Here is a 27,812-nt window from a genome sequence, read left to right as displayed (position 1 = left end):
TCATCTCAAGAAGAATGATTGTACCTTTATGGGTGCCTTGTGTGTGTTGTCATTTATTACTGCTGTGATGTTCCTTGTCAAGGGGAACTTTTCACTTATATTTGGATAAAATTCACAAGATGTGATCGAAAAATGACTAACTCAGTGACTTTTTATTGTGCTGATTGACATCACAAAGATGCTGCAAAATGATCTGTTGATCTTGTGCAGGTGTTGTGACTCTTGGTCTCCCAGTTCGTGGCCTGTCATTGACAGAGTGTGTCTGGTTATACCGTCTCGCCAGGTTTGAAATTGCTGGCTGTAAGTACCCAAGACAGTGAGCCTCAGTACACTGCCCTAGACCAGCCTCCAACATGCCGATTGCATGAAGGCACTGCTCTCTTGACAGATATATTGGTTTTTTTCTGTGATTTCTTTTTATTGATTTTATTCAAGCTTGCAATTCAACAGCTGAAATCACTCCATATCCAGTGTCCAGTCAACTGTCTCACTAATTAGGTGATTAAGTGCATATGCATCAGTCATAGTCACTCAAGCGTGTCATGGTCAAGGATGAATGATCGAGTGATCAAAAAGAAACCAAAAACATTTCATCAATGTCCATCATTTATATACCTTATTTTTTTTCAAAAATAAATGTGTTAAAATAGTGCTAAGTTTCTTTTGATACTCGGTATAATATAAAGTAGTGAGAAACCACTAACAATGCCTCACTTGGTTTTTTAACATGACTGATATTTTTTCATTTTGCACAACAAAACTGCATATTGCACCCTGGAGTAATGGGTGAATGTGTTAGACTTCCTGAGGGGAGATTGGGCTGTTTGTTAATGAACAATGTTTTCTTCACAATCTTGAAAAGCTAGCTCTTGTAAAATCTTAAGGGAGTTGGAATTGCCTTTGGAATTAAGCAGATATGATGATGCAATCTGAATTTGAACCGTAAGAGTTATTTTAGACGAGGACCAGTACACGAAGAAGAACATATAAACAGAACTAATGTTACTGATCTTAGATTGGACCTCAGTAGGATTATCTTTCTTACAGTTCAGGTTACAAATATATTGAAAAATTCCTTTCACCGTTTAACACGAGAATAAAAAAAAAAAAAACACATTCATTATGTTAACATTTATTATTCGAGCCAGTTGATTTATGCTTAAACAACCTTGTCTCCAGTCCAGGGTCTTTGTTTCAATCATATACTGTTAAATGAAATCTGGTCTGAAAATTCATTTATTCAAACCTATAAAACCTGTAATAGAATAGCACTCCAGAACAGTCTACACCTGGCTTAGGTGGCAACTAATGCTTGTGCAGAGGGTAAAGTCTTGGACCATAGCTTTTTGTATTCCACAGTGCACAGGCAGGGCACGTAACACACTGTCCAATACTATGCAGCTGTTTTCCTGTAGCATCACATCTCGCATTGTGTGAAGATCCCGACTCAGAGTCTGCAGGCTTTAACTGCTTTAGCCTTGTTATCTTCCAATGAAGAAAAGAAAATCTACTTTGCACTCTTCTTGGCCTGCAGGGAAAATAATAAAGTAGTTAAAGAAATATGTCATCTCAGAAGAAACCTCTGGAAAGCGTCATGTTGCTGCCTCATCTGTTTATTTCAATGGAATGCTTATTAATACATATATGTATTAATAAACAAGATGTGGTGTGAAACATTAAACCACGTGCAACATCACAAACAGCATGTAGAGAACATAATTTGTGCACACCTTGTTAGGCTCTTCACAATCAATCACTACAGTAAATCTGAAACGGATTCCTGATTAGCCCTGATCCATACTGAACTTCTGAAAGCTGGACCTGCAGTGTGTCCCCAGAAGACCTTGCATTGATTCACTCATTTTTTCCTCTTCAATATACACCAAGAACTTTAGTATGTTCAATAGTGACGTTTACTCGTGGATCCGTTTTTCTTGCTATCATAGACAATAGCTATAATTAATATCAAGCAGATTGTACTTTACCATGGCAATAATGCCAACATAGGTTTTGCAATTAGCAGTGAGTGGCCCTGGTCACAGTCCTGGTATTTCAGGAATACCCTCGCTTATCCAATTAGGGCTGCCAGGAATTTGAGCAACAACATGCTAATCTCCTCGGGATTGGTCACATAATTCATACCTCGCTGCGGCTGACTGGACAGGTAAAAAAGTAAAAGACATGCGTACTTACTAACTCTCACAAAACTGCTGAACATGAAACAATAAGCATATATACTATAGCGTCACTGAAAAGCAGGACTGGGTTCCGGTCTAGTGTTATTTTCAGGTACGCGCTAAACAGTGGTACTCAGCACACTGCGCTTGCTCGTGCATGCCTAACTTCTGCGATGAAAGCAGGGACGCACCCATTCAAATCTGGTATGCTATGCTGTTTTCTGTCTTTTATAACTAATTGAATTTATCATATTTTACATCATTTTTAATGTCACTTATCATATTTTCCACTAGAGTATGCAAATATTTATCATATGCAATACATTGGGTCTTGTACATTTTTTTTTTTACTTGTGCAACTTTTCAGTGGACTTCTCATTTTGTCTTGTTCGTTGTGAATTGTTTTTTTCTTTTTAGAGAAATTGATTGTCTGTTAACAGTTTACGTTTGCAAAAAAATGTATGTATAAGTAATGGTAAATGTACCTCTGTTTGTCAGTTGGAAAACATCCATCAGATCGCAATTGATTGCACCTGTACCAAAATCTGACGACGTACCACTTTCTGATCAAGTTTTGGTATGCATACCACTTTCTAACACTACAGCGGGTCCTGTACAGTGCGGGTACGATCCTAACTCACAGCAGACAGGAAGCATTCAACAGTTAAGAAAGGCTGCATCAGGTAATAGTTATAAGTGGCTCCAGCAATTAATATTAGCGACACCAAAATGCTAAATGATGTCACTAAAACTAAAAATGTTCTAAGTTAATATAAACCAAAAATATGCTAACAATTCCCCCGAGTCGACAGCCTCACCTCCATATATAGGTGCAGCTGATATACTAGAATGTTTTTCATAAAAATTGATATTAAATAAAATAACAAAGTCCTTTAAAATCGGCTTTTGCTGTTAATTAGAACCCTCTATACGTCTGCTCTTCAAATCGTGTTTCTATTGGGTGTCCTTTTTTTAAAAGCGTTTATAATTGGTAAAATCTACTGTCAGTCACTTTCAGTTGCCCTATTATGCTTTTTTTGGATTAACGCGTTTATAATTGGTAAAATCTACTGTCAGTCACTTTCAGTTGCCCTATTATGCTTTTTTTGGATTAACGCGTTTATAATTGGTAAAATCTACTGTCAGTCACTTTCAGTTGCCCTAATGCTTTCTTTGGATGAAAAGGTGGAACCAGTCCCACTGAAAGCCAATGGTTAGGGAGAATAGTTGATGAGAACGCAGTGGTTGGTTAATCGTCACTGATAGTCCCGCCCTACATTGGTGTGGACGATCAGCTGACCCTGACAGTGCAACATCATGGCATCCCTGATCGAGAGGCTGGGGTTCCTTCAAAAAGTAAGTAACGCTAACTAGAAGCGTAGTGTTTCTTCATATTGTAGCATCGATTGCTTGTTTACAAACCGTATGCCAGTTCTACAGTCCGTTCGTGTAACGCTGGTTTTCCCTGTTTAAAGTGGTCATCCGGTGTGTGATTTGTCATGATTGATCATTGTTGTGTGTGTGTTCTCACTGAGTTAAAATCACCGTTTTCTGAAAGTGCTTTAAAATGTAGCCGACTTGATCCGAACTTCACCTCATCATTTCGGACTTTGCCCTGTTGCCTTGGTCTGTTTATAGGTGTGCGTTAGTGCAGCCTTTGGCGTATAGAATTGTAGCTTCGGCAACGCATATCAGTCGTTTCTTATTAATGTCTGTTCCCGTTGTAAACAAAATATAAAGTGCAGTGTGGAAGCTATAGGAGTGGAGTTGCTGCAGTGGGTTTGAGTAGCTCAGTGGGAAGGGTGATGGGCTGCAGTGTGGAAGGCATCGGATTCTAGTGCAGGCAGTGTAGACCTAAGGGCCTGTTTGAAATGAGGTGGACTGACTCTTCTGTCTCTCTCCCCCCTCCCTCCTCACAGGTGCCCACTCTGATGAAAGCCACCTCAGACGATGACACGCCATGTCCTGGGTACCTGTTTGAAGAAATTAGCAGTATCCTTTTATCTGATCTGTGTCTTTTATAAAAGTACATAAAAACATAAATAAAGAAACAAACAGCTTATATAATTTACACATAGAATCATACAGTTCTGGGCCACACCCTTGACCCGGATGTGCTGTATCGTTCATTTCATCTGTAGAATATAGGACCTATATAATTTGACTCAAACACAGTAAAGCCTTATACAGTCCCCATTGAACTAGCATAATCCACCACAGCAACTCAGAGGTGAGCCACTGATTCAGGTTTCTCTGTGTAGATGTTAATGTGGGCTGATCCATTTCAGCAGGAGTAAGGGTCCAGAGGAGACAACCACCATCCCAAGATTGGTTTGACATGCTGTACTCTAATAATAATAGTAATAATGGTAAGAAACAGAACCGATCCTCCTTCTGAACCGAGTTGCCTGGGAGACCGAGCAGGTGTAGGAAGTGGTTTGTTAAACGGACGAAAGTGCTGTTCTGCTCCCTAACGGTGTGGCACTGCAGAGGTGTCCCATGAGTCCGTGGGGGGCTGTCAGTGTCTGCTGCAGTATCTCCTGGAGAGGCTGCAGAGCGAGTCCTGCCATGTTAAACTGAAGGTGAGCACTGCAGCGCTTGCACTACCTCATGCATTCTCTCACTAGCATTATCTGTACTGAATACATTGAGAAAGATGTGTCAAATCATTTCTACTTTAAGTAAAACTACATAATATACACTGAGGATAACCAGAAGAGTCTTTTTTGCCAATGTATATATATTAAAATAGCAATGCTGCTCTGACTAAATGACCTCTCCACATCTCCACATCTCCCTCCTGCTCAGGTGCTGAAGATCCTTCTCCACCTCTGCACTCATGGTTCGCATCACTTCCTGTCTGAGCTCCGCAGAAACGCCACCTTCGTCCAGGAAGTGACTGGTGAGCTGATGCTGTGAATTCTAGCTCTTAAAAGACCCAGCTTTCCAATGTTTTGGTATGTTTAACATACCTTTGTCAAGGGAAAGTGTGTTTGAAAACAAACAGAGGAGGCTTTTAATGCCATGGTAACTACACTCACTTATTTCAATTTAAATCTCTCTCTAGATTTAACACTGTGCACATAATGTTTGTTTTGTTTGTGGTGTGTTTCGGGTACTTGACACTGCCCCCTAGTGTTTGAAATGAAGACTGATTTTCCTGTCTCTTAGTGTTCAGTGGCTCTCCCGACCCGGTCCATGGAATCGCACTGTACCAGAGAGTGCGGGCTGCAGCCCAGGTACAGCTCTGTCCATTCAGCCCAATAAGCTGTGCTTGTGTGTTTCTACCACATTGCTAACTCACCTGTTTGTAAGCAGGTTGGATTGAATTATCTCATTCCCTCTCTCCTCTTCCTGTCTCTGTCTGTGTCTCTGCAGGAGCTGGCCAGTGTGCTGTTCTCTGACTCGGTGCTGCCCCCTCCTGCTCTGTCTCCCTGCAAAGCCTCTGTGCCCGCAGGTAAACCGGCTGAAAGAAAAAGCAAAGAGGATATAATGGGGGTGTCTGCATGTGGGTTTCCTAAGACTGGCCAGCCTGTGCGCTGAGCTGTCATCTCTGAGCCAGAAGTTATTTCAAATGCTAGGATCTATTTCAATGATCAGAAAAGCGTTAGTTCTGAATACTGCAAACAATTCAAATCTGATGAAATGAAGCACCAGAAGCACCTTTGTGTGTCGTGTGTGTGCCTGTGATGCGCCATTTCACCCCCTCCGGGAGGATTCAAGAGACGGAGCTCTGTACATAGGGCCCTTGTGTGATGAGTGAGAGATTTTTTGTAATTCTTCTGCAGGAATGGGCTCAGGCACGGGGCTGAAGTCTGGAATGCAAGGCTTTGGATACAGCCCCGGCAGAAACGTCTCCAGTAAGTTTGTTTTTATCACAGTCATCCGTGCGCACAGGGTCTTGTTTCCTCTGTATAATCGAAGTATAGACGGTGCAGTGGTAGCAACACCATAAGAATAACAAAGCAAGAGTTTAAAGACTCACGTGTAGTTTAATTATTTATTTTTAGCTAAGATTTTATTCACATGGTAATTCTGTTGATTTTTCTCACATTATACCCCAACTCTTCTCTCTGTCTTCAGCAGAGGGCGCTCTTCTGGACAGGATCCAGAAAGCCGCGGAGGTAGTGGCCAATGCCATCCTTCCTCACTCTGAGCTCCCCAGCTCCTGCCTCCACGACAACAACTACCAGCCTGTGATGGCGCCCTCTGCTGCTGTGGAGGCCTCGGTGCAACTGTCAGCCGAAACCCCCCTGCCCTCCCACAGCATGAAAGGTGAGACAGCTATGATGGCAGGCTGAAGTTTTTATTTCAAAGTGGTTACAGGTATAGTGTCTTACTCCCCTCTCCCCTCTCCCCCCTCCCCCAGCAGCTCAACAGAGGCGTCCTGGCCTGGCTGGGGGAGGCTGGGAGGAGAGCGACAGCGGACACAGCTCCCAGAACTCCTCTCTGGAGAATGGGGATCTCAGCAGGGCGTCTGTGGGCGGAAGCAGCAAGTCAGGGACTGATAGCCAATCAGGAGCCAGCAGAGAGAGCGGGGATCTTTCTGAAAGGTTAATATGCTGTTGTGGTATTCAGGTGTTTGTTTGATTGGTGACCAGTAAAATTGTACTACATGCACTTCAAGAAATGGATCACTAACATTTCTGGTTTTATGGTACTTTATACTATATAAGTATTTATGGTAGAGCTACATTGCAATATTGCAAAATTGCATATCTGCAACACTTCGCCAAGGCAGAACAGTTCAAAAGAATCTTTTTGGCATCCAAAAAAATGAATGTCATCTTATATAAATGTGTTTTGAATTAAGAGAATTCTGCCACTGGTAGACACGAAGTCTACATAGAGATCTGAAGATGAGTCAGATAAGGAATGGAATCCTGCAGAGACACACCCTCTTCCACCAGCGTGTAAAACGTGGTGGCTGATTCGAAAAGTCATTACTACCTTGTTGCCCTGACTACCAAATTCAATTTTCCTAAAGTCGAGATCTCAGCTGTGATGCGAGCCCCAGTTTCTTTTCCCTGGCTGTTGGTTTAGCCAGTAATGCCACTCTGCTTTACCCCAGGATGGAGGCCATGCACTTGGGGGACTGTGCCCAGGAAATGATGCTGATCAACACCATGTCCCAGGGCTCAAAGGTCTTCCTGTCCAGAGACGAGACACAGCACTTTATCAAGGAGTGAGTATGTGCAGAACATGTGGTGGCAATTACAAGATTTGTCCACCAGGTGGTATTGCATGCTATGTCCTCCTGCAGTATCGTATGGCACTGTGTTCAGCAGTTCTTTATTATTAAAGAACGCTTGTTGGCTATGGTTTTCTCCCCCAGGTGTGCAATCCTGAACTGTGAGGTGGTGGTGGAGCTGCTCAGCAAGAAGCTTCAGGACCCTGCAGGCACCGTCTCAATGGTACTTTCTTATAGCTTTGTCAATTTGAATCTCTCCAGATATGAATACTGTATAACGTTGAATGCCTACAGTTATGGACGTTTCTTTGGTTTACCGAGTACTAAAACAGGAATATCAAGGTTAGTATTGATACTGAAAAAAAGCACACAAATTTAATGTGGCAGATCCAATTCTAATAGTGACCCTTCGTTCACACACAGTCGCATTGACTCCAGAATTGTATTAAATGTAGCTGGAAACAACAACTCTTTCTTTGTCCCGTCCGCAGAGGTGTCTGTGTGCCCTGGCCTGCCTGATGTCAACAGACCTGCTCTCCCTTGACCGGATTTTTGCAGTGACCCAGAAGCCCTTGCTGCAGCTGAGCGAGGGTTCTGCAGGACCTGTGGCTAACAAGGCGACAAAGGTAAATGATCTACAGGGTAGAGGGGTAGGTTCATATTAACGGGATGCCAGTTTCCTCACTGTCCCATGTGTTAGCTAATGGGTTTTCTCCTAGGGGCAGTTCATGAGTGAGATTCAAAACCTCTCATAGCCCCTGTGTTTAATTGAAATGGACTTTGATGTGTGTGTGCGTGTGCTTCAGCTCCTGAGGCAGTTCGAGGCCCTGACAGCAGGTGGGAGACTGAACAGCAGCACCTCCTCCTCTTCTCTCCCTGCGACGTGTCCCCAGCTCCTAGACGGGTCTCCCGAATCGAGGGGCAGTGGAGCTCTCTTACTGCCCTCTCACACATCCTTGTGGAGGTCAGGTGACTACGCCTCTAATTCAGGGTCAAAAACAGACAGTCAAACTGAATCAGCTCTGCACAGTTCCAGCGTGGAAACAGACACATGTAGCCACTCCTGCTGCCCGGAGCGATTCGAAGACACTTGTTTGACAGACAGCAGGGACTCCCAGGACAGTGAAAACACTAACTATTCACACAAACAGCAGAGGAACCCTTCCGATGCTGATTTTGATTCAGTTGAGCTGCCCCCTGAACCTCTCGCTGGTAACCTGTCCCTGTTTAGCGGGATGGAGCTTGTTACTAGAGGAAAGCCAGGGAGTGCCAGTTCCAATGGAGGGACGACCACACAGCCTTTAAACTGCACCACAATACAAGAGAACAAAACTGCAGGTGCTGCAGACTCTACAGACTGTACCACAGACAGCGCCACTGGGTCTCCACAGCCTGACACTGAACACAAGCACCTGTCTGCCTTCACCTTCCTCAATGTTTAAAATGCCAAGTCTGATGTCTGCCAACAAAGTTAATTAACCAAAAAAACCTACTTAATTAAAACAATTGTTGTTTATTTTTGACACCATTTTGTATGAAAAAAAATACATAATTTAAATAAGTTACAGCTAGAGGCTGACTAATACTGAACTGAAATATTCTGTATTCAAATCCCTGTTCGCATTTGAGTGAAGGATGGAACAGATAGATGTGGTAGGGCATAGCGGAGTCCAGTATTCAGATGTGTCTGAGAATTTGCCCAATATCGACATTCTGAATACTGCAAAGTGGAATTTAATTCCCATTTGGGATACTGTACTAAAACCGAATCCAATAGTCAAATCATATTACTGTTACTGACTAACCATAGGCAAGTAAAGCAAATCCCTGTAAAAAACCTACACAATTTGGGTAAATGTGAGCTGCAAACCATCTCATCATCAGGTAACAACACCATTCAAGTGCAGGTTTTACACCCTTCCCCCCCCCCCCCCCGTGTAACATTGCGAAGAACTGTAATTCCACACTGAAAATAAAATAACTCCCTGTGATAATGCAACTGATAACTAACTCTCAGCACAAAGTAACTTGACAGGATGATTGAGTAATGAATGGCTGATTTCACAGACTCCGGTTATCACTAATCTTTGACTACTTTACCTAGGTAACAGTAGTGCGAATGGGGTCTGTGACACATCAAACTCACTTATCACTATTAGCAACAGTCTTGTACTGCCTTGCTGAAGGCAACATGATAGTCCAAGAATAATGCTAATTGGAGTCTGTGAAATCAGACAAAAAAAAAAAAAGTGTGTCTTATACTGAAAAAGAAATAAAAATATGTCTACACCTGATTAGTTTACTGGCCTGAGTCAAGTTATTTTTCCTAGACCTGTGTACAGGTCTGCAGGATTAGCACAGCCCTTCTGTGTTGGTTGCAGACTCCAAGCGAGTACAGCATCCTTATACATAGAATTGCAATTAAATAAATCTAAATGCGTAGTTTAATAGGTGCTCAATTTACCGGCATTTAGACAAAATCAATTTTAAAGAGGCAATGATAAATAAATGTAAATTGAATTTGAACCCTAGAAAATATACATTGCATCCAAATGTGAAATAGAAGAGTGCATATAGCATACCTGAAAAGAATGAACCTTGGGAGTCAAGAGTTTATAAACCATCAGCTTTATTTCAAATCTTTAAGAGATTAAAAAAAACAAACAAAATAAACATTTTCAAACTCAAATGGTTGCTTAAATCTAATGTACAATTCTAAATTCAAAGCCGACTTCCACGTGGTCTTGTAACTAAAGAAGACCCACATTACTGGGTAGGACTGCAGACAGTACAGTTCAAAAAGTCCAAGTTATGCATAATGGAAATGGAAGCCGGTGGAAGTGGGAGGTAACGCTGTGGTGGGGCCGAGTGGCTCAGTGGTTCGCTAATAAGCCAAGAGCTCATCTTCACTAAAGCTAAAGATTCAGTTCCAACTCTGATCGACCTAAAGTCTCCTTTAGGCTGGATCAAAGTAACATGATTTTTTTTAGGGGACACGGGTACAAAAAAAGTAGACAATGGTGCCAAGTTCCTAAGAAGTAGTGCCCTTATCACACATCCAACATCCCTGAAACTGAGCTCTTGAGAAAGTGCCTGTAGCTGAACTTGACCACAGTGTCGCACAATTCTGCCATGGCTTTGTGAGGAGAATTCCACTCCCAATGCGATTGTAAACAACTGGAATTCGGCAAGCAAGTCCTATGCATCTGTCCCTGGATTTACTAATTCTTTTACACTAACAAACAAGTGAACTTAGTCTTCAACACAACTAAATCTTTCTATTATAATTTGTAGTAATAACTGGCAGACCTGAGCCTCTGAAAAAAATGTGAATTGACTTATTTAGCTTGATAGAAGTTTTTCATCAAGAGACTCCGACAAGCATGCTTGTGTAGAGAACTCTCGGGTATCCTCTGAATGTGCTGACCCTGAGATTTCCCTCCCCTCCCCCAGAGGCCCCGTCTCTCTTTTTGGGTTGCCGTGGAAACCAGGTTAAAGGTCATCTGACTCACCAGTCACCAAGCCTAGTGTCTGGTTCAAAAATAAAAAAAGTTGACCAAAAAGCTAGATAGGCATTTTAACCCTGTGTTGCTTGGTGCATCGAAAACAACTATTGATTTAATCTGAGCAAACAGAAGTTCTGTGTCAGTACAAGATTGTTATACATATATTGGGAGAAATTTAATGTAACAGTTCCTATAAAAGAAAATTAACTTTTATAGAATGCATACAAAAATATTTTGGGCAGGGTAAAATGATAGTCTAAACAGTGTGTACATTCTCTTGAGTATCACACTCTTCTTATTTTAGCTCTCTAGACCAGCAAACCATCTTTAGTAGTTACTACTAATGCTATGGTCTATAATTAGTGGGAAGCTGATTTAGGTGGAAGTCCTCAGGCTGATCTGTTATATACGCGTCAGGTCAGAGCAAGTTGCCAGCCTCCTTACTGTGGCTTGCATTACATTTCCAGCATTCACTGCAAAAAAACAAAACTAAAATGAAGCACTCTTCTGGTCTTTCTCAGATGGAGGCTGTCTGTAATAGAGAAGTTATGTGTCCTATCTCAGGATTAATACATGGAATCTCACACTTACCTAAATCAATCAAACTTACAGCCCAGTAAAACAAAAAAACAAACTGGGGCATGTTGTAATGATCAAAATAGAATCAGACCTAAACATTACAGTTTATAAACCTACTCAAACACACACCTCTTTCCCTTACCTTTTTAGTTTATTATCTTTGGGAATAAAAGGCTGGCTATATCTAGTTCTGTTGCTGTTTAGATCAGTAATTAGACCCCACTGTCACTTCAAATTAGAACAGAAAGGTAGTGATCAACATTTGTGTCATCCAAAATATTGTCCTGATTTTATTGCAGATTGGAAAAAAAATCTGCAACAGCCAAGGTGCGGCAGCTGCTAAAGATACACCAAAGCTCTCTCCCATCAGAACCAAACATCAAACTTCAACGCAGAAGTAACAAGTAATAGCATGCTATCTTCTGTCCACAAAGCTTCTCATTTCCGCAGCTACGAGGATGCCTGATTGTCACATTCATGTAGACAAGACATGGTAAAGATATGTTTTTCCTTTTACCCACCCCCCACAAAAATGCTCTGATCATTTGAAAAACACCTGGCCTGCTATTGGGATAACTGGTAAGGCCAAACTAGGAGACATACAGGCTGCTAAAATGACGCACTTGTTGAAGACACCCACCTATTATGACAAGGAAATCGAGAGAGAAAAAGGTTTAAATTAAAATGCAAACTAAAGATGATGTTGGTGATGACAGTAAGTCAACCGGACAAAGGTTGTGAAAGAATTGAAATCCACTCTCTCGGGGCTCTCTCTCGAAACAGGAATCTGTGTTTCTTCTTCCCTGCCGCCCCGAGGGGTCCTGCCCCCTCCGTCCTTCACAGAAGGTGTTAGAGGGTGGGGGGGGGGGTGGGGGTGAGGTAGGAATCACGTGTCTCCCGGGGGCCCGCGGCTCTGCAGGCTGTGGAAGTGCGCCTCTCGCAGGATGCGGTTGATTCGCTGGTAGGAGCCCTGGCTCAGCGAGGCAGACTCTTCGTTGAAGTGCACAGAGGACGAGGTAGCGGAGCTGAAAGTCCCCGGGTTCAAGTAGCCTCCTCCTGCCTCGGCAGGCTGGGTGCTGCTCCCAGCACGCTCCGGGCTGCTGATTGCACTGCTGTCGCTGCTTGAGGACTGGAGAGAAAGAGAGGTTGCACATTAATACAGGTACACGATTATCCAGGGTTGGGGTCAATTTCCTGTTTTTGAATTCCACTTCCATTTCCAAGAAGGAAGGACGTGGAATTCAAATTTATATTTGAGAGACATCATAAATGTTGTGATTTATTCAGTTGCTTTAATTAAGCCAATTTAATTGCCAGTGACTTCAATTTAAATAACTTCTTGCCACTGTGAGAAACTCACTTTAACAGAATACTGCTATTTGCAATTTTGATCAATGATGTGTTGGAATTGATGAAATGGGAATTGATTTTAAAAAGGAATTGACCCGACCCTGATAACAGCTACGTTTCATTTTCTTTTTGGTGTTTACTCGGCATGGTAAATGCTTTGTGAACGCGGCCCACAGTACAGCGGTTTTGTTTTACCCATGTGGCAGTGGGCCTTACCTCTGAATCCCAGATGTCCCGGCCCAGCTCTGGGAAGAGGGGGTTGCTGCTTCCGTCCCGTTTGGGCTGTGGGAGAAGCTGGCTGTCATCGTTGTCACAGCTCCGAGGGCGCTTCCTGTGAGGGGCACAGACACTGCATTATGACACTGTGTCATTATATCACTGATCTGCAGGTGGGGTTTACAGTTACATAGAGACCAGAGCCTTTCTTCTAAGCCAGGTGGTTATCAGTCCTAGAGTTGTTGTTATCATTGGACTCAGCTACATAAACTAGAAGAGTAATGATGTGTTATTAATACCTCATGGGGTTGCCCTGCCTATATGTGGAATCAAATTATGATCCATTTGTTGTGGAATGACCCTGTTAAAATAATGTTTCAATCTGCATATTGCACTTACTTGAAGGTAGTCAAGAATGCCAAATCTGTGTGCGACAGTGTGACTGCAAATCACTGAGAGACAGGCAACGTATCCATTAATAATATCGCGTTTATATATTTTAATAGCTACATAACTATATATTATAGCTATTAAACACATCAGAAATAGCTCTTAGGAATGGAATGTTTCAACCAAAGAATACCGTAATCGAGTTTAAAACAATTGAAACAAACATTGCTGTTTGGTGCAAATGACGTTATCACAGTTGTTATAAACCACTGGCTACAGTACCACCCTAAAACTGTAACGCTTTAGTATTGTAGCTGAACATTTCACCATTCTGTTGCTCACTATAAATGTAATAAATAACATTAACAATAAACCAACACGTACACGTATACGTATGGGTGATGCCATGTCCTTATAAGAAACATATACATAAACCTGGTAATGTAAGAGGATGAAATGTCGCAGATCAAAAACCAAAATGGCCATTCTTGTATGACATGTTGATTCTCGTAAATATGTTTTCAAACGATTCAGAAGAATATGCGTAAAAAGTGTAAATACTAGATGATATACCAAAAGAACGACTCACCTGCTTTCTGATAACATCTAACAGATTGTGGTCCAATGTTCAAATGAAATCCCTTTGAATTCCTGTTCGCTTAGTTTGTATCCCGTCCCGGTTCAGTCCACTTCTCAGTCACTCTGCTGCGACCTCGCATCTCCACATTTGCTTGAATATATTATAGGGGTTTATTCGGTGTTCAATTCCTGCGTCAACTTTACAATCGGGCTGCCGTGGTTAAGAAGTTGGACTGTGGCGCCGGCAGTTAAAATAAAAACAGTACTCCGGCCTTCACTTTCATTTCGACTAGTCGAGGCCTAGTAATGCTCCTCCTCTAACGATGTTTTGACGTGTCTTTACTTTTAATGGGTAACATGTGAAATTAACCCAGCCCCTTGGCAAATATCATTCATTAATGGACGCACTATTTTCACTACAAGCAAACCAAGCCGGTCACAAAGAACTTCACACCGGCTTAGTTAATAATAACAGATTTATGTCAAGTCATAGATGCGTCCGTTTCAGCCCTTAATAACACTGGATCGACGTTATATCAGTCACCCAACTGAAACAATCATTTCAAATCCGTCTTTGTTGCCCCCTTTTGTGTATTAACAGTAAACCTGCCGGAATCGCACACCAGTCGCTAAGTTGTACCCCAAATCTTACCACCATTGACTGTACCCCCCGGTTTTATTCCAGCTCTGCATCTGCGTTGATTTTACACATCAGCAAGGATAGGGTATGTTTAACCCCTCTATTAAAATACCCCCACCCCTAATTTAAATGCGGTATTTTAGGAGGATTTGTCCCAGTGTTCTGCCACCCTTATTTTTGGCGTCTGTATCGCTACTACTCACAACTGCTGTTTACATGACAGCGCGGCTGCGCAATAAAGAAGGGGACCCAAAAGATCAGGACACCTAAAACCACCGAGAAAATACCGGTAAAACATAGAGTCTCCATAGAGGGGGACTAAAGAAAAACAAATAGATAGACTCCATCATTCAAATTGTTTTCATAAGGAGCTGACTACATAGTATTAGTTTTTTTTATAACACGCAGGCATTTGCAACGCTACCTTTATCAGGGTCCTTTCACTGAATATATATATTTTTTGGAACAAAAGTTTTGCCAATGCAAATCAAAATTCAACGTATTATTTGTTTTCGTTGTTGTAACAGTATTGTATATATAATAATACATCTTGCAGGCAGCATATCTTGTTTCTGTTTGGTTTCCCACAGGTTTCACAGATATCTGACAAAGCTCTATGATACCGTTATGACAGCTTTGTTTCATTTTCAGATAATAAAGGTTAACATTTTACAATGACTTGGGAGGGTTCCACCAATCAGACGTGGCTGTAGTTTCATGAAGTCTTCTGATTGGTTGATCTTCAAAGAATTAGAGGTCAACTCGTGTAGAAGTCGGGCACATGAGTGCGGGTGAGTTGAAATTAAAACAGTCACGTTACGCGTAGAATAAATACGTGATGCAAGCCTTAACGATCTTGTTAAATTCTCCTATGCTCATTAACTTTTAGAATTAACCCCGTATTTTGTATGTGCCGGTACTGTATTAGTTATTATAGTTACTAGGTAATTCTGCTAAGTGTCGTTTGGTATTGTAGCGTGCACTGGGTAAGGCTGCAGCAGGGCTAGTAGGTGACGTGATCACACTATATAGGACATAAGCCCGATATACGCACCTTGCAAATGAGCAGGTATTCTGACAATCTGAGCTACACAAAATACGCATGCGCCGTGATACTTTTTTGATTACTTGCTCCCTCCCATTTTTTGTAAGTTATATATTAGCTTATAACTTTGTACAGGTATCAAATACGGTCAATATTGCTATTAACTATAGATGGGAAAGCATGTATTGGCTATCAGCATGATAAAGTGCACCATGAGATAGTACACCCCCTCTGATCCACGGTCTTTAACTCGCAGACGCATCGCAAAGCATCACCCGATTTATAGTTTTAAAAATCCTTTTTTTATAGACTGCAAGTTTCTCAGGGTATAGTTTACTGCCTTTGAATGAACTTCTGCTATACTTCAATCAGGGTAGCTCATCCTGAGCCGGGTAGCTCAGATTGTCAGAACACAGGCTCTTTTGTACAGCGGTATCGGCGCTAAGCTTTAGTGCGAGGTCCTGGGTTCGAGCCCGCCTTCCGCCTGTGTGTGGCTTGCCTCGCCCTGTGTGATGCGCCTGCCTGCGTTAACCGAGGTTCGCTACAGTATTAATAACTACAGAAGCAGAATAGCCTGCTTTATTAGCAGAACTGTAACTAAATGCAGACGTTTTGACATTATAATGATGAGACATTTGTATGCAGGCAATGAGATCTGTTTGTATGTCACTGCTTCATTGTAGTTCGTTCAGCATTCATAATCTGGCTCCCCAATGGTCTAACATGAGGGAGGCTGTTCCCAGCAGTAAAGACACCCACATTGTTGATTTACTGGGGCTTTGTTTACTTATATCTCTCAACATCTTTTTGCCAACAAACTCAATGGGTCAGTTGCAACGAACATTCTGCATTAGTACACATCAAGCGTACTAAATTGCCCACTAGCTGTTGCAGTACTTTCCTCGGGATCATCCCCAGCTGCAGATTAAGTTAGTTCCAATTGCAACGAACAAAGGAGTTGGGGATCAGCTGATCTGGAGACCAGAAATGCTGTTGCAAAGCAACACCAACAGTGACTGACCGGAGCGCCCGACAATCCTTTGCCCCAGATATACAGCCTTATTACATCGATGATACCCATTTTGCTTTCATCAATAAAAGGAGCTATTGATAGTGATTACATTGGGGTTGATGCACAAGAAACGCCCACCGACAATTCCAGTGTAACCATTCCAAATATTTTTCATAGTCATCTCATATCGACATGTATTATAACTGTACATTTATTCTAGCACAGAACAGTCCAATAGTGGGAGCCTTCTTGAAATTGTAGTTGCAATCAGCTGTTCTCAAATCCGTGCATCATGTGTGCTGCCTGCCCATCGTGCACCACGTTACGCATTCAAAGATGGTCACACACCATCTGGTAATTGACTGATGTGTAGCTATGCCTGTTGATGAAGCTCAGATCCTTATATTGCTTATGAAATCGAATACAGATGTGTGCGAAGTCTATGGCCCCAATAACTCCAGGTATTCCAGCTGCAGAATAAAACGTGGTGCAAATATCTCGTTGCTCCTCTTCATTGGGCTGCATGACAACATAGCTTTCATATCAGCTTCGAGATCCTGAGAACAGCATGGCAAACAGTGCTTTCGTGGATGTTAATCAGATCCCCCCCCCCCCCCCAGGAACATCTAGGGGGCAGCAGTCATCATCTGGAGTTCTGCAATTGGGAACATTTTTAATCCGCACCTAGGGACTATCTGGAAGTTCTTGGTTCGTTGCAATTGGTGATAACTAGCGCACTAGTTTAGTCTAGTCCTGAGGTACTAACTACAGGATCATCTGCAGCTTTTTTGTTCATTGCATTTGACCCAGTGAGATTTGCTTCTTTGTTTGGAATTGTATGTTGGCATACAGTGCCACCATATGGCGATGCATTGTATTTGCAGCAGGGATCTTAAAGGTGTGATAACTCAGTTACTTAGGGTTAGGCTATACAAAGCTTTGTGCTGCAGGTCACATGATTGCAGCTAAACCAGTGGACAGAATTGACAGCGAGCATGTGATGCGATTAGGTACCAGAAGCAACAGCTACATATGTATTGAACAGCAGAAAAGGGGGACCAGTGTTAATCCAAAATCTCGGCACACCCCAACGTTTTTATTGGCTGTTTGTTAATTTGTTTTTCTCAGCCAAGAAGACAGGGGCTGCTGCTCCCGGGACGGAGCTGTGTCCATTTTGTGGAAAGCCGTTCAAGAGGCTCAAGTCCCACTTACCTCACTGCAAAATGGCGGCAGTTGCCAGGGTAACAGCAGGCTCCAATGGGGTACCACAAGCAGCTGCTAAAAAGAAAGAAAAAGACAGTAAATTAAATCTCAAAGAGCCTTCAACCATTCTGAAAAGCAAGAAAGCAAAAACGCAGGACATCTCCAATCTCCAGAATTCAGAAATTCCAGCCCCTAAAGGAAATACAGAGATTACCGAGGCAGGGGATAAAGTCGGCAAAGCAGGGCTTCAGAAAATGTGGAGTAAAGAGCTTAAAAAGCAACATAGCAGGAAAGAGCAGACCAGTATGATATCGTCACTCAAAGACAAGAAAACCAGCCCTGCATTTCCTTCAGCACAAGGCAATGTTCAAGCCACAGACAAAACACCTGCTAACACACCTTTATTGAACCTCAACCAAACTGCTGTTGTAACAAAGGTGGATAAGCATGGCTTAGAACAAGTAATGCAAAACCAGGCTGTTCCTAAACATAGAAGCAAGCAAACCACGTCAAAACTCCAGGCTTTGGAGTTAGCACCCCTTCAGTGTTCAGAATCCCCCAGTGCTGATTCTGTAGCATGGCAGAGTTTGGCAGATCAAGCCAGAGTGCCTTCCGTTTCCCCTGGGAAGAGAGTGCTGGAAGTTAAAACAAGCGAAAGCAGAAGCAAAACCAGTGTTAGGGACCACACTAAGTACGCTTTGATGGGCAACAAAAATACTGCTGGATTGTACCAACAGCAGAATACATGTAGGGGACAGAATGTGTTACTGGATCACAGTAGGGACAGCAAGCAGTTCACGAAAACCAACGTGTGGGATCACATCAGGGAGAACTTTTGCAGCAGGAATTATGATCTTGTCTCCAGGAAGGGCAGCGCAGAGACCAGTGAAAGAGTCGTCCCAGTACTCTCCCAGTCCCTCAGCAAAGCAGCTGGCTCAGATTTAACAGCCAGAGGCTTGGAGTGGCTCCCAGAGCTCCACCGTGGGTACCAGGGAATCGGATTCTCCATGCTCCCAGTGAAACCCTCCCCCTGGCATGTAGAGGATAGGCCATGCCTGCCTGAACAGGACAGAGGACAAGGTACAGTCTGGAGTTTGGGCTCACAGTTGATTATTGATTTGACATTATTACACTTATTTAATTTACTGTAATATTTGTCAACTACTGTGAGCCTCTACGTATTGAGAAAAAGCATTTTGGGAGTGTTGCCACCACACTGCAGTCACCTCCTGTGAAAAGGTGAGAGGTCCTAATACCCGCTGCACAGCAAGTCAATCTGAAGTGTGGTGGCACAGCTTTGCTAAAGCAGAGTATAATCTGGAAAAACTATATAATCTACAGCAAAAAACACACTTTTTTTTTTTTTTTTTAAAGGCTGGCTCTATTAGCACTTTGACTCGAAGATGAGTGGCGTGCCACTGATTCAGCAGGTGTTAACGGGCCTGTGATGTGCAGTTCATCTTGCAGAGAGACGGCTGATGGAGGTGAGGCTGGGGGAGCTGCCCGCCTGGCTGGGGTCTCGGGAGCTGCAGCTCACCACCGGACTGGCAGCGATGCGCAGAGGTGGGTCTGGGGGTCTGGACAGAGCTGGGGAGGGCAGTGGATCAGGAATTAGTTATTATCCTTCACAATGTGTAAAGTCATGGTAACTTACATTTTCACAGCACCAACACCAGATGTACATCATTTAAAATGTGAATAAACTGCATTCATTTAACTGGCTTGCGTAAACATTAGTTTCCATTGTAGGCCATACTATTTAATTGGAGTCTGTCATGTGTTCAATGTATTCCATATGTATTCCTTGTAACGGGCCATGTTATATTGCTGTAGAGTATAATGCAAGCTGAAGTATGCTGCTGCAGTGTGCAGTTCTGCTGTCTCCTTCCCATGCTGTCCTGCCTAATCACTTTGAATGATATCCACAGGCTGGCAGAGGTATTACAGCAAGTATATAGATGTGAAGAAGGGTGGGGCTGGTGGTGTGGCGATGCTGCTGGCTGCATACTGTGTGCTGAGCTACAGCTGGAACTACCAGCACCTCAGTAAGTTTTTTGACGAGAGGCAAAGAAACTTCTCAGCCTCATAGACTAGTATCTTTGACCTGGCGAAACGGTTGTCTATCATCTTAACTAAGAAGTTTTACCATTACTTTATTATGAACAACAGTAAAGACGGATACCTATCTCCTGGCCTAGATGAAGAGTAATACACAAATCATATTGTGTTAATATAATACTATCAGCTATGTAGCCCATCTTTTACACTGCCTCTCCCCTTCGTTTCCAGAGCAGGATCGCTGGAGGAAGTACCATTGAGGGGCTGGCTGCCAGTCAGACTGAAAGCTCTGAAACATAACGTCTGGAGCCATCGCTGGATTAGCGAAGATTCTCTGCAAAATGAGATGCATTCAAATGAACTTATTTATGTATAGTATTTATGTGCTGTAGTATAATATCTATATCAAACCATTTACTATTGAAACAACAGTTTTTTAAATGCAGGCTCCCAGTCTATTTTATAAGGGCTCTATTTTACACTCTGTGGTCTCTTCTCTACAAAATACTTCCATACTTGTATATTTTTCAACTGTAATAACAGCTGTCACATGTTCTGTAAGGAAAGATGAACGAAGAACTTCATTATTACTGTAAATATAAACTATTTAGAAAATGAACTTTATTATTTGAATTGAATATGTATTTACTTTTTACCAGGTCGTTTACAGACCTTTACTTGCGACCAAACTTTTCTGTTTAAACAATACAAATAAACAATGTAGCGCTTCACTTTAAATTGCCTGATTAAACGTGTAAACCAATGTATTTGAACAGTGTGGGAATCCTTGAACTTCAAAGGAATACCAGAGTTATCTGCCGAAGTGCATCAGCCAATCATATTACTTGTTTCATAAACACGTGTGTGTGTTTCTCCTCAATGGACCCTGGCTGTTGAAGCCCCTTGAGGACGGTCCAGAGCAATGCCTTTCTCTCAGTGCCCAGCCAGCAGGCCCAGGTGCCTCCTTCCACACTTGTTGGCGTAGTGACCCTTCTCGCCACACTGCAGTGAAACAGAGCCGGACAGCATAGTTAAGGGCAGCAGTGCTGGTTCAGCAAAGAAATATTTTCCTGGTCTGGTAAAGTAACCGAAAAAGAGCCAAACGATCAATCGGACAGTAATATCAGTTTTAAAATACCAGTAATGAAATCAGTTATATTCTGATGATCGATAATATACAATGTTCACTTCATTGATTAGTGATAACCAATTACAAAATCAATCAAAAAATCCCATTTAACTGCTGCCTCCCATTGGCTGTACCTCTGGCTTTGACATAGACATGACCGTATCTTTGTATGCAGTGAATTCCTGTTGAACAGCCTCTACAAACACATGCACATGGACACTGGGAGAGACCAAAGTAGTTCTGCAGAACGGGTGCAGTGCCTTGGTCCACTCACCTTGTAGCAGGTGGCAAGGTGGATGGGCCGGGCGGAGCCCCGTGTTGACGTGCCTGCCTCCTGCAGCTGTCTCAGCTGGTAGTGGACGATGCTCATGGTACTGGAGAGGTGTGGGAAGGGAGTGATCCCCTGCAGCAACAGATTCTGGTGCCTGGCCAGGAGTGCCATGTCAATCATCATTGAGGCTGAAGCCAGCAATGCTGGGGAGATACAAGAGAGCGAGTGAGGATTGTACTGTAAAGACTGGTTCATATTACAAATCATACGACTGGCTGTCTAGTGACCGAAGAAAAACCGGTCGTCAGAGATACATTTTACGCAGGACTGTCTCCCGGTGGTCACAACTATGAACCAGCCTTAAGCAGCCATGAAAGTTTAAAATACTTTGTTACTTTATATCTAAACCGTTGATCTTAAACTTTCTCTCCTGCCTTATTCTCGTACACGTTGGCCATTTAGTCCAGGTACAGAAACTCATATGGTCACACATGGAACACACAGATACATGAGCCTCATAAATGAGGATGCCATTTTTTCCTCATAAAGCATTTTTTTTTTTTTTATTGAATTAAAAGCTACTTTTTTCAGCTATTTTCAATACTTCATACATGAAAGTGTTAAACATTCATAAAGACAGCAGGTGCTCAGGTGGAAAGGACTTCAATAGAATCAGTCCTGACTACTCCAGTTTGCTGTACACTAAACCTAGTGCCACACACAATGGGGAGAAAAGGGTCTTCAATTAGACTCTTCAGCAGACAGCTGCCTACCTTGTGCAGCTCCAAGGGGCATGTCGGCAAGTCTGCTTTGGGACTGAAAGAGTAACAAAAGAACAGACAGACCATAAAAAACGGGGGTATGTTGGTGATTTTGAATAAAGCTTTTCAAAATGGTAGTGTAAGACTTTTGTATTATGTAAAGTGGTCAGGTGCCCCTTCCAAATTGCATCTCAAGCGGTTAACCCTAAGTTTGCAGAGGGGACCTGCAGAGACAAGAGAACAGTTAGCCTTCCCTGGGATTGGACGGGGGAGACGCACCCCTCCTCAACACTCCACCAGGCACATCATGCCTGGAGAGGCCAGGGATTTATACTGACAAGGGAGTTCAATGAAACACATGAGTGTGAGCCACTCCATAGCTTGAAACACTTGCATTGTCTTTGTTCATTTACAGCAATGAAGACACCAAACACTGTCATATTCAGGAAACTGTTACCTCTCCCAAGCTGGCTCTCAAGCCCTCCAGCACAGCTACTCAGTTCTCTATGCAGTTATCTGCTATCTCTCAGATACTGGAACTACTGGATTAAATTAGTAGCTGGCTCTCAGATCACCCGTGTCTATCGCTTAGTAGGGGACTAAGTTTACCCCAGAAACGCACTCACTGGCTCTTTTGCAAAATTCCGCTGCTACATTTTGTTTAATCAGACACATTTCTATCTGTATATTAACAATAAGATTATGCCCAGTATACGCCCCACCTGCCCTTCCCCTTCCCCAACACTCTAAACTGGGACGCGTTGTGTGACTTGTTTGAAATGTAGAAAGTTTTGAACATATAATTACATCCGTGTTTTTTTTGTTTGTTTTTTTAATCTAATTGTTTAACTTACTATCGATTCCCGACAACGGGAGCATCCGGGCCCTTTTCTTGATAAGCCCGTGCATTTCCAGATCGAACCGAATCTTCTGAACTCCAACAATGACATCCTGCATGATGCCTGACACGGGAACACAAGCGGCCGAACCCGGGGAATAAAACAAGTCATGCAACGAATCCCAATCACGCTGTGAGACAGAATGGACAAACAATGAGGGAAGAACACCGACCGACCCCTTGCACCGAGCTGCCTCTACTAATTAGTCACAGGTGCGTTTACTTTGAGGAATCGATATCTGTAACACTGAAACGTCCTTGATCTTTGGATGTTAAAGGTAAATTCATACCACACAGCAAAATGTGTACACTGCACGAACATATGGTTAGATACCTCAAATAATAATATATGCCAAATAAAATACAGGATGTTTATAAACATTTAGTCTGGGTATATTATGAAAGTTGTGTAATATCTTGCAGGAGGGTAAATAATCCATAGCAAAGGAACAGTTACAGCGCTGGCTTGTAAACCTTTGATTTTCAATAGCACTCTTTTGCCACCAGGGGGCAGTGTCTCCCAATGAACACCGGGTTCATTCATTTTTTTCGAGTTTGAATTTAAGACCCCGCTGGTCATTTTTTCATGATGATTAATTTGGTGTCCCCCATGTAGTTTGCACGTCTCTCTTTCTATATATTTCTTGTTAGCAAGGACCTGCTTGTCTCATAATCAGGGTCATATTCTAATGAAATGTTCCTGTCTGTACAAATATAGAAAAGCAGTGTAGAATATAACACTGTGACCTAAACTGAGGTCTAATCTAAAGTCAACCAGACACAACAGAACTACTTGCTTTGTAAACTACTACTAACATATATAATATGAAGTGATAAAACGTCTTCGTTTGTAATCACATTTAAATCTTGGTTATCCTCAAATCTGACAGTGAAGTAAAACTGCTTTAGATTGACACAGTGAATGTAACCATGTCTTCCTGCAGAATATATTTGAATACATCAGCACAGTGTGGGTATGGATATCTGTTTATTTATATACTCACAGTATCTGTTTGCAACAATAAGAACAGCCTTTATCTTCAGCTCAGGGCAGAACCCCAGGGCTTGAGAGCTTTTACTGGGACATAAATACTGGAGCAAGTGAGCTCCCGAATAAGACTGTGCAGAACACAGCTTTTAATGAAGGCCATGCAGAAAGATGAAGCTAAATCTTGGCTTTCTTTCTGCAGACAGAGCTCTCTTTAATTGCACTAATAGCTCCCAGCTGGTCTCACACGCCGTGTCATCAATAATTGATCACGCTGATGTCATTTACAAGAATAATGCAGGCTCTTGGAATGGCTTGGTCTGGCTATTGCATTTAGGAAGACTTGTTCCGAATTGAAATTCCTGGACTCATCGTTTTTAGATGCTGGAAGTCCTGATTGGAATTCTTTAAAGAACAAACATGCATTACATTGGCAAATCCCCCATATTGCAGTTTTTTTTTCAAACCCTGTATATTCATGTATAGGTTGTTTGACTGCTTTGACAGGCACACACACATAGGTATGACAGAGAGAAGGAGAGACAGACACGTAGCCAGCTGGATAATTGTTATCTTGTTGAAGTTGCAGTCCTCTTGAACAGCTGTTTGTTTTGCTCAGGGCAGAGCAACATGACCCAGCTCCTAGCAGCTGTGTGGCGCAGCATTGCCCGCAGCAAACACTGCTGCTGGATCTCTCTTTTATAACCATTCAGGGGCCTGCCATCTGAAACTGGATAGCAGTCAGAGCCGGGTGCCCATCTGTGAGCTGGACTGAGAGAGGGAGCCCAGATTGAGTCAGGAAGACACTGGTGTTGGAGGGAGGGGGAGAAGGGAGGCGCCAATACTGAAAGATCATTAGTTCACAGGCACTGCTTGCACCCGAAGCCGTCAGAGCTAGTACGTGTCATCTCAAGCAACTGCGTCGCGCAAGTGGCTTAAATGGTTGGCACAGGTTTCATGTGTCTAGATCCTAGTAAGTGCAAGGTCCCGTTAACCCTGGTTTCATAATCAAGACTGTGTGTGTGTGTGTGTGTGTGTGTGTGTGTGTGTATATATATATATATATATATATATATATATATATATATATATATATATATATATATATATATATATATATAAATAAGTGAGATGGAAAGATTCTGGTTGGGGATCTCAAGTACGGATAAGTAAGCTGGGCTGAGTTGAGTGGGGAATCACCGTCGAGCCCTCTTGAGGTGTCGTGGGCTAGTCGACGAAACACCGAGGATGGAAGGTGCCCACTTGAAGACCCCAGAGATGTACCCTACTTAGCTCAATCCAGACGGTTGTCATGCTGATGCGCTGGGGAGACCGCACTGTGGTTGATCCCTGGAGCCAGCATCACAGCCGTTGCGTGTGCTGATGCGCTAGGGAGGCAAATAAGCTGATCCCTGGAGCCAGCATTACACTTCAGCCATCAACACCAGGCAGAAGGATATCTACATCATCATATGGACGGAAACGCAAATGGATGGAGACACAGATGGATCACATTAGTTTACTGTAAAGCTACGTCTTAGTTGGTGCTTTTCTTGGCAAGAGCCGAGTTCAAATCAGCATGAAGTTTTAACATCTACTCTCGTGTAATGGAAATCTTGTAATTCACTTTATTCCATGAATATTTGTTCATCGTGGTTTGTTTAAACATTCCTAAATCCCTAACTTTGGCTGGCTGGATTGCTATGCGATATTTCGCAGGTTTTACAGCACGTATGTTATTGTGCTGAAGGATTGGATCCCAAGCAGCCCTCATGTGTTGGTGTATCATATATTGGCTTCTCTTCAACAGCTGCTATTGTTTTTCGAAGTGGAATGACAATGGTCCCCTCGATGGCCCCAGCGAATACCACTGTGTCCCAGGCCTGCCTCCAGTGCTCGTGGTGCATTTGATTTGCATTCATTAAGGCCAAGCCAGACAAGAACATCCTAAACCCACAGCATGTTGCATATTGAATATTGCATAGCCCCCTCTGCGATAAGATGGATATTGCAATTGTGAAACTGTTGCCATGCCTATTTGTCATTAAGCTTTTAGAAAGGCTATGCAGTCATCTTAAATTACTTGCCTTTTAACGTTGTTATATTTATTGTTATCGACCTATCCTTCTTAAATTAGCTTACATGGATTTTCACTTTGAGTCTCTTTGAGGCTCACTGCAGAGCAGTCCACCTCTGCAGTGCTCCCTGTGCTGGACAGCATGTTGCTTTCAGAGGAGATGTTGACTGTTTACTTTACTTCTGCCGGTTTCAGTAAAGCCGTATGAAACAGCTGCGTTAAGTGAAGTTCTGGTTGGAAAGGGACTTTATTTTTATTAATTTGAGTGACTACACTTAAAGTAAGCAAAATCAGTACTTGCATCACCAGTATAGTCTGTGAGGTAGCTCCATTTCCCTGCCTAAACAAAAATTCAGTTTTCATGTTCTTAGTTATAGATACTCCCCACCCGCAGGAACAAAACCTCATTCATCTGTTTTGTGCTGAAGCAACTGAACAGCCGCTCTCTGCCGTTCTTTATTGATACAAAACACCATCGTATACATGATTGCCGCCCCCAGGTAAAACAGACCTGGGCTACTACCCGTCACGTCTGACCTCCATGTGACATTCCATGTGTGTTCACTTCCCTCGGGCTGAAATAATCACAGCTCGCTGTGCCTGGAGACCTTGGCAAAATGCGCTTAGGGCTCCCAGTGCTCAAATCTTTCCCATGTGGTTAAAATTGAGGAACTGAGAGGCCATGTGGCCTGAGAAGAGCCAAAGGAGAAATTGTGAAGTCTGGCCTAGAGAATTGTGTGACTGTTTGAAGCAACCAAAAGCAGAACCAACTAACTGAACATTCACCTCGAACAAAAGCAACCTTTAATACTCCCTGGATACCCGTTTTAGAGCTCCCACTAGTCTTGTGTAAGTAGAGCCCCATAGTGTGGCCTCTTTGTTAGAGCCGAGGGACTAGTACAGAAGAAAGCAGTGTGGCCACGTGAATGGGTTAAGGGACTTGGGGGAGCAGTGTCAGCCAGTGGTTGAAGATGTGAGGTCTAAAACTAAGGGACAGCAAGGTGTACAACAGACCTTTTATTAATTAACTTAGCTGGCTAATTCCTGGTCACATGGGCCCCGAATCACATCCCAGGATGATTTGGAGATGCCTTCTTTGCACTTACTATGGTTAGTCAGCCTGGAGATAAACCGATCTGCGTGTGCTTAGAAGATGATGGATCTCCCCTCCCCCCACCACCCCTCTGTCCTTTTAAGTCTAGAGTGCAGGTTTTATGGAAAGTGGATAGTACAACGGAACAGCCAGATCATTCTAATTTTGGCATGGCCAGTCTTTCCTCGAAGGAAAGGATGACGTTGGATGTCCCTCCGGAGAGGAGAACATTGAACCATGTGGCCTCAGGACTGAGGCGCAGCTCCCGAGTGAAAGAACAGTTAAAAGGTGTAGTGCCCTGCAGGGTTTGAAAGGTCTTGCGTCATCAAGAAGGTTGTGACCTTGTAATACCATTGAGGTCTGCAAAGAACACTGGAACAAACCTGAACCTGTAAACTTCCTTTGCTGATCATGGGACTGTAGCTGACGTCAGGTGGGATCCTAACAGACAGTGGATCTACAGTATTGCTGCAGGATAAAATGGGCTTCACACGAACATGAAACCATCTAAAGGAAAGTAAGGTCATTGCGAGTAAGTTGTTAGTTAATGAAGGCAGGAAGGTGTTTTTTGAAGCCTGGGTTAGAACCCCTTTAACTAGTAAAAACAAGACCAATATTCCCATTAAAGAGGTGTACAAGACAGCAGAAG

At 42.8% G+C, this 27,812-nt stretch overlaps 4 protein-coding genes across 9 annotated transcripts; 2 read left to right on the top strand and 2 right to left on the bottom strand.

The window, feature by feature from the left end:
* The first annotated feature begins 3,424 nt into the window (after positions 1-3,424).
* On the top strand, positions 3,425-9,662 carry tepsin (TEPSIN adaptor related protein complex 4 accessory protein). 3 transcript variants are annotated; one of them, XM_034040523.3, is made up of 13 exons: positions 3,425-3,533; positions 4,097-4,169; positions 4,668-4,759; positions 4,986-5,079; positions 5,349-5,416; positions 5,556-5,634; positions 5,966-6,037; positions 6,261-6,452; positions 6,550-6,730; positions 7,249-7,362; positions 7,513-7,591; positions 7,860-7,994; positions 8,175-9,662. In XM_034040523.3, exons 1-13 carry the CDS (start codon positions 3,495-3,497, stop codon positions 8,808-8,810), a joined length of 1,854 nt encoding a protein of 617 aa, XP_033896414.3. In that variant the 5' UTR covers positions 3,425-3,494; the 3' UTR covers positions 8,811-9,662. The 3 variants fall into 3 exon arrangements, with proteins under 3 accessions (XP_033896414.3, XP_033896415.3, XP_033896413.3); XM_034040524.3 differs by having other exon boundaries at positions 3,426-3,533; positions 6,264-6,452; positions 6,547-6,730; XM_034040522.3 differs by having other exon boundaries at positions 3,427-3,533; positions 6,547-6,730.
* Positions 9,663-9,980: 318 nt separating this feature from the next.
* Positions 9,981-14,896, bottom strand: LOC117424134 (protein FAM104A). The gene is made up of 3 exons (XM_034040240.3): positions 13,999-14,896; positions 13,020-13,134; positions 9,981-12,582 (listed from the first exon to the last, which is right to left on the bottom strand). The coding sequence occupies exons 1-3, from the start codon at positions 14,013-14,015 to the stop codon at positions 12,340-12,342; spliced, it is 375 nt and encodes a 124-aa protein (XP_033896131.1). The 5' UTR covers positions 14,016-14,896; the 3' UTR covers positions 9,981-12,339.
* A 166-nt stretch (positions 14,897-15,062) lies between these two features.
* On the top strand, positions 15,063-20,302 carry LOC117424389 (ATP synthase subunit f, mitochondrial-like). 2 transcript variants are annotated; one of them, XM_034040683.3, is made up of 5 exons: positions 15,063-15,419; positions 17,814-18,968; positions 19,344-19,451; positions 19,817-19,933; positions 20,178-20,302. In XM_034040683.3, the coding sequence occupies exons 1-5, from the start codon at positions 15,410-15,412 to the stop codon at positions 20,204-20,206; spliced, it is 1,419 nt and encodes a 472-aa protein (XP_033896574.3). In that variant the 5' UTR covers positions 15,063-15,409; the 3' UTR covers positions 20,207-20,302. The 2 variants fall into 2 exon arrangements, with proteins under 2 accessions (XP_033896574.3, XP_058848363.1); XM_058992380.1 differs by lacking the exon at positions 17,814-18,968 and having other exon boundaries at positions 15,066-15,419.
* LOC117424390 (cleavage and polyadenylation specificity factor subunit 4-like) lies at positions 19,393-23,227 on the bottom strand. Of its 3 annotated transcripts, XR_009307747.1 has the most exons (5): positions 22,962-23,224; positions 22,120-22,162; positions 21,350-21,549; positions 20,792-20,948; positions 19,393-19,475 (listed from the first exon to the last, which is right to left on the bottom strand). XR_009307747.1 is itself a non-coding variant. In XM_034040684.3 (4 exons), the coding sequence occupies exons 1-4, from the start codon at positions 23,115-23,117 to the stop codon at positions 20,880-20,882; spliced, it is 468 nt and encodes a 155-aa protein (XP_033896575.2). In that variant the 5' UTR covers positions 23,118-23,224; the 3' UTR covers positions 20,702-20,879. The 3 variants fall into 3 exon arrangements, 2 of the variants coding, with proteins under 2 accessions (XP_033896575.2, XP_058848364.1); XM_034040684.3 differs by lacking the exon at positions 19,393-19,475 and having other exon boundaries at positions 20,702-20,948; XM_058992381.1 differs by lacking the exons at positions 19,393-19,475; positions 22,120-22,162 and having other exon boundaries at positions 20,702-20,948; positions 22,962-23,227.
* Between the last annotated feature and the right edge of the window lie 4,585 nt (positions 23,228-27,812).

Source organism: Acipenser ruthenus, chromosome 19 (assembly GCF_902713425.1).
Source record: "Acipenser ruthenus chromosome 19, fAciRut3.2 maternal haplotype, whole genome shotgun sequence".
Lineage (NCBI taxonomy): Eukaryota > Metazoa > Chordata > Actinopteri > Acipenseriformes > Acipenseridae > Acipenser > Acipenser ruthenus.
Note: the sequence above shows the minus strand (reverse complement) of the source record. Positions and strands in the feature narration are given on the sequence as shown.

Excerpts from the sequence above, each read along its gene's own strand:
- tepsin (XM_034040522.3), top strand. The coding sequence starts at position 3,495 with ATGGCATCCCTGATCGAGAGGCTGGGGTTCCTTCAAAAA. Across the intron at positions 4,760-4,985 it reads CCTGCCATGTTAAACTGAAG|GTGCTGAAGATCCTTCTCCA; the intron begins GTGAGCACTGCA and ends CCTCCTGCTCAG. Across the intron at positions 7,592-7,859 it reads CTGCAGGCACCGTCTCAATG|AGGTGTCTGTGTGCCCTGGC; the intron begins GTACTTTCTTAT and ends TCCCGTCCGCAG.
- LOC117424134 (XM_034040240.3), bottom strand. Across the intron at positions 12,583-13,019 it reads GGGACATCTGGGATTCAGAG|TCCTCAAGCAGCGACAGCAG; the intron begins GTAAGGCCCACT and ends CTTTCTCTCCAG.
- LOC117424389 (XM_034040683.3), top strand. Across the intron at positions 18,969-19,343 it reads TGAACAGGACAGAGGACAAG|TTCATCTTGCAGAGAGACGG; the intron begins GTACAGTCTGGA and ends TGTGATGTGCAG. Across the intron at positions 19,452-19,816 it reads ACTGGCAGCGATGCGCAGAG|GCTGGCAGAGGTATTACAGC; the intron begins GTGGGTCTGGGG and ends TGATATCCACAG.
- LOC117424390 (XM_034040684.3), bottom strand. The coding sequence starts at position 23,117 with ATGACTTGTTTTATTCCCCGGGTTCGGCCGCTTGTGTTCCCGTGTCAG. Across the intron at positions 22,163-22,961 it reads CCCGTTGTCGGGAATCGATA|TCCCAAAGCAGACTTGCCGA; the intron begins GTAAGTTAAACA and ends TTACTCTTTCAG. Across the intron at positions 20,949-21,349 it reads ACCTTGCCACCTGCTACAAG|TGTGGCGAGAAGGGTCACTA; the intron begins GTGAGTGGACCA and ends GTTTCACTGCAG.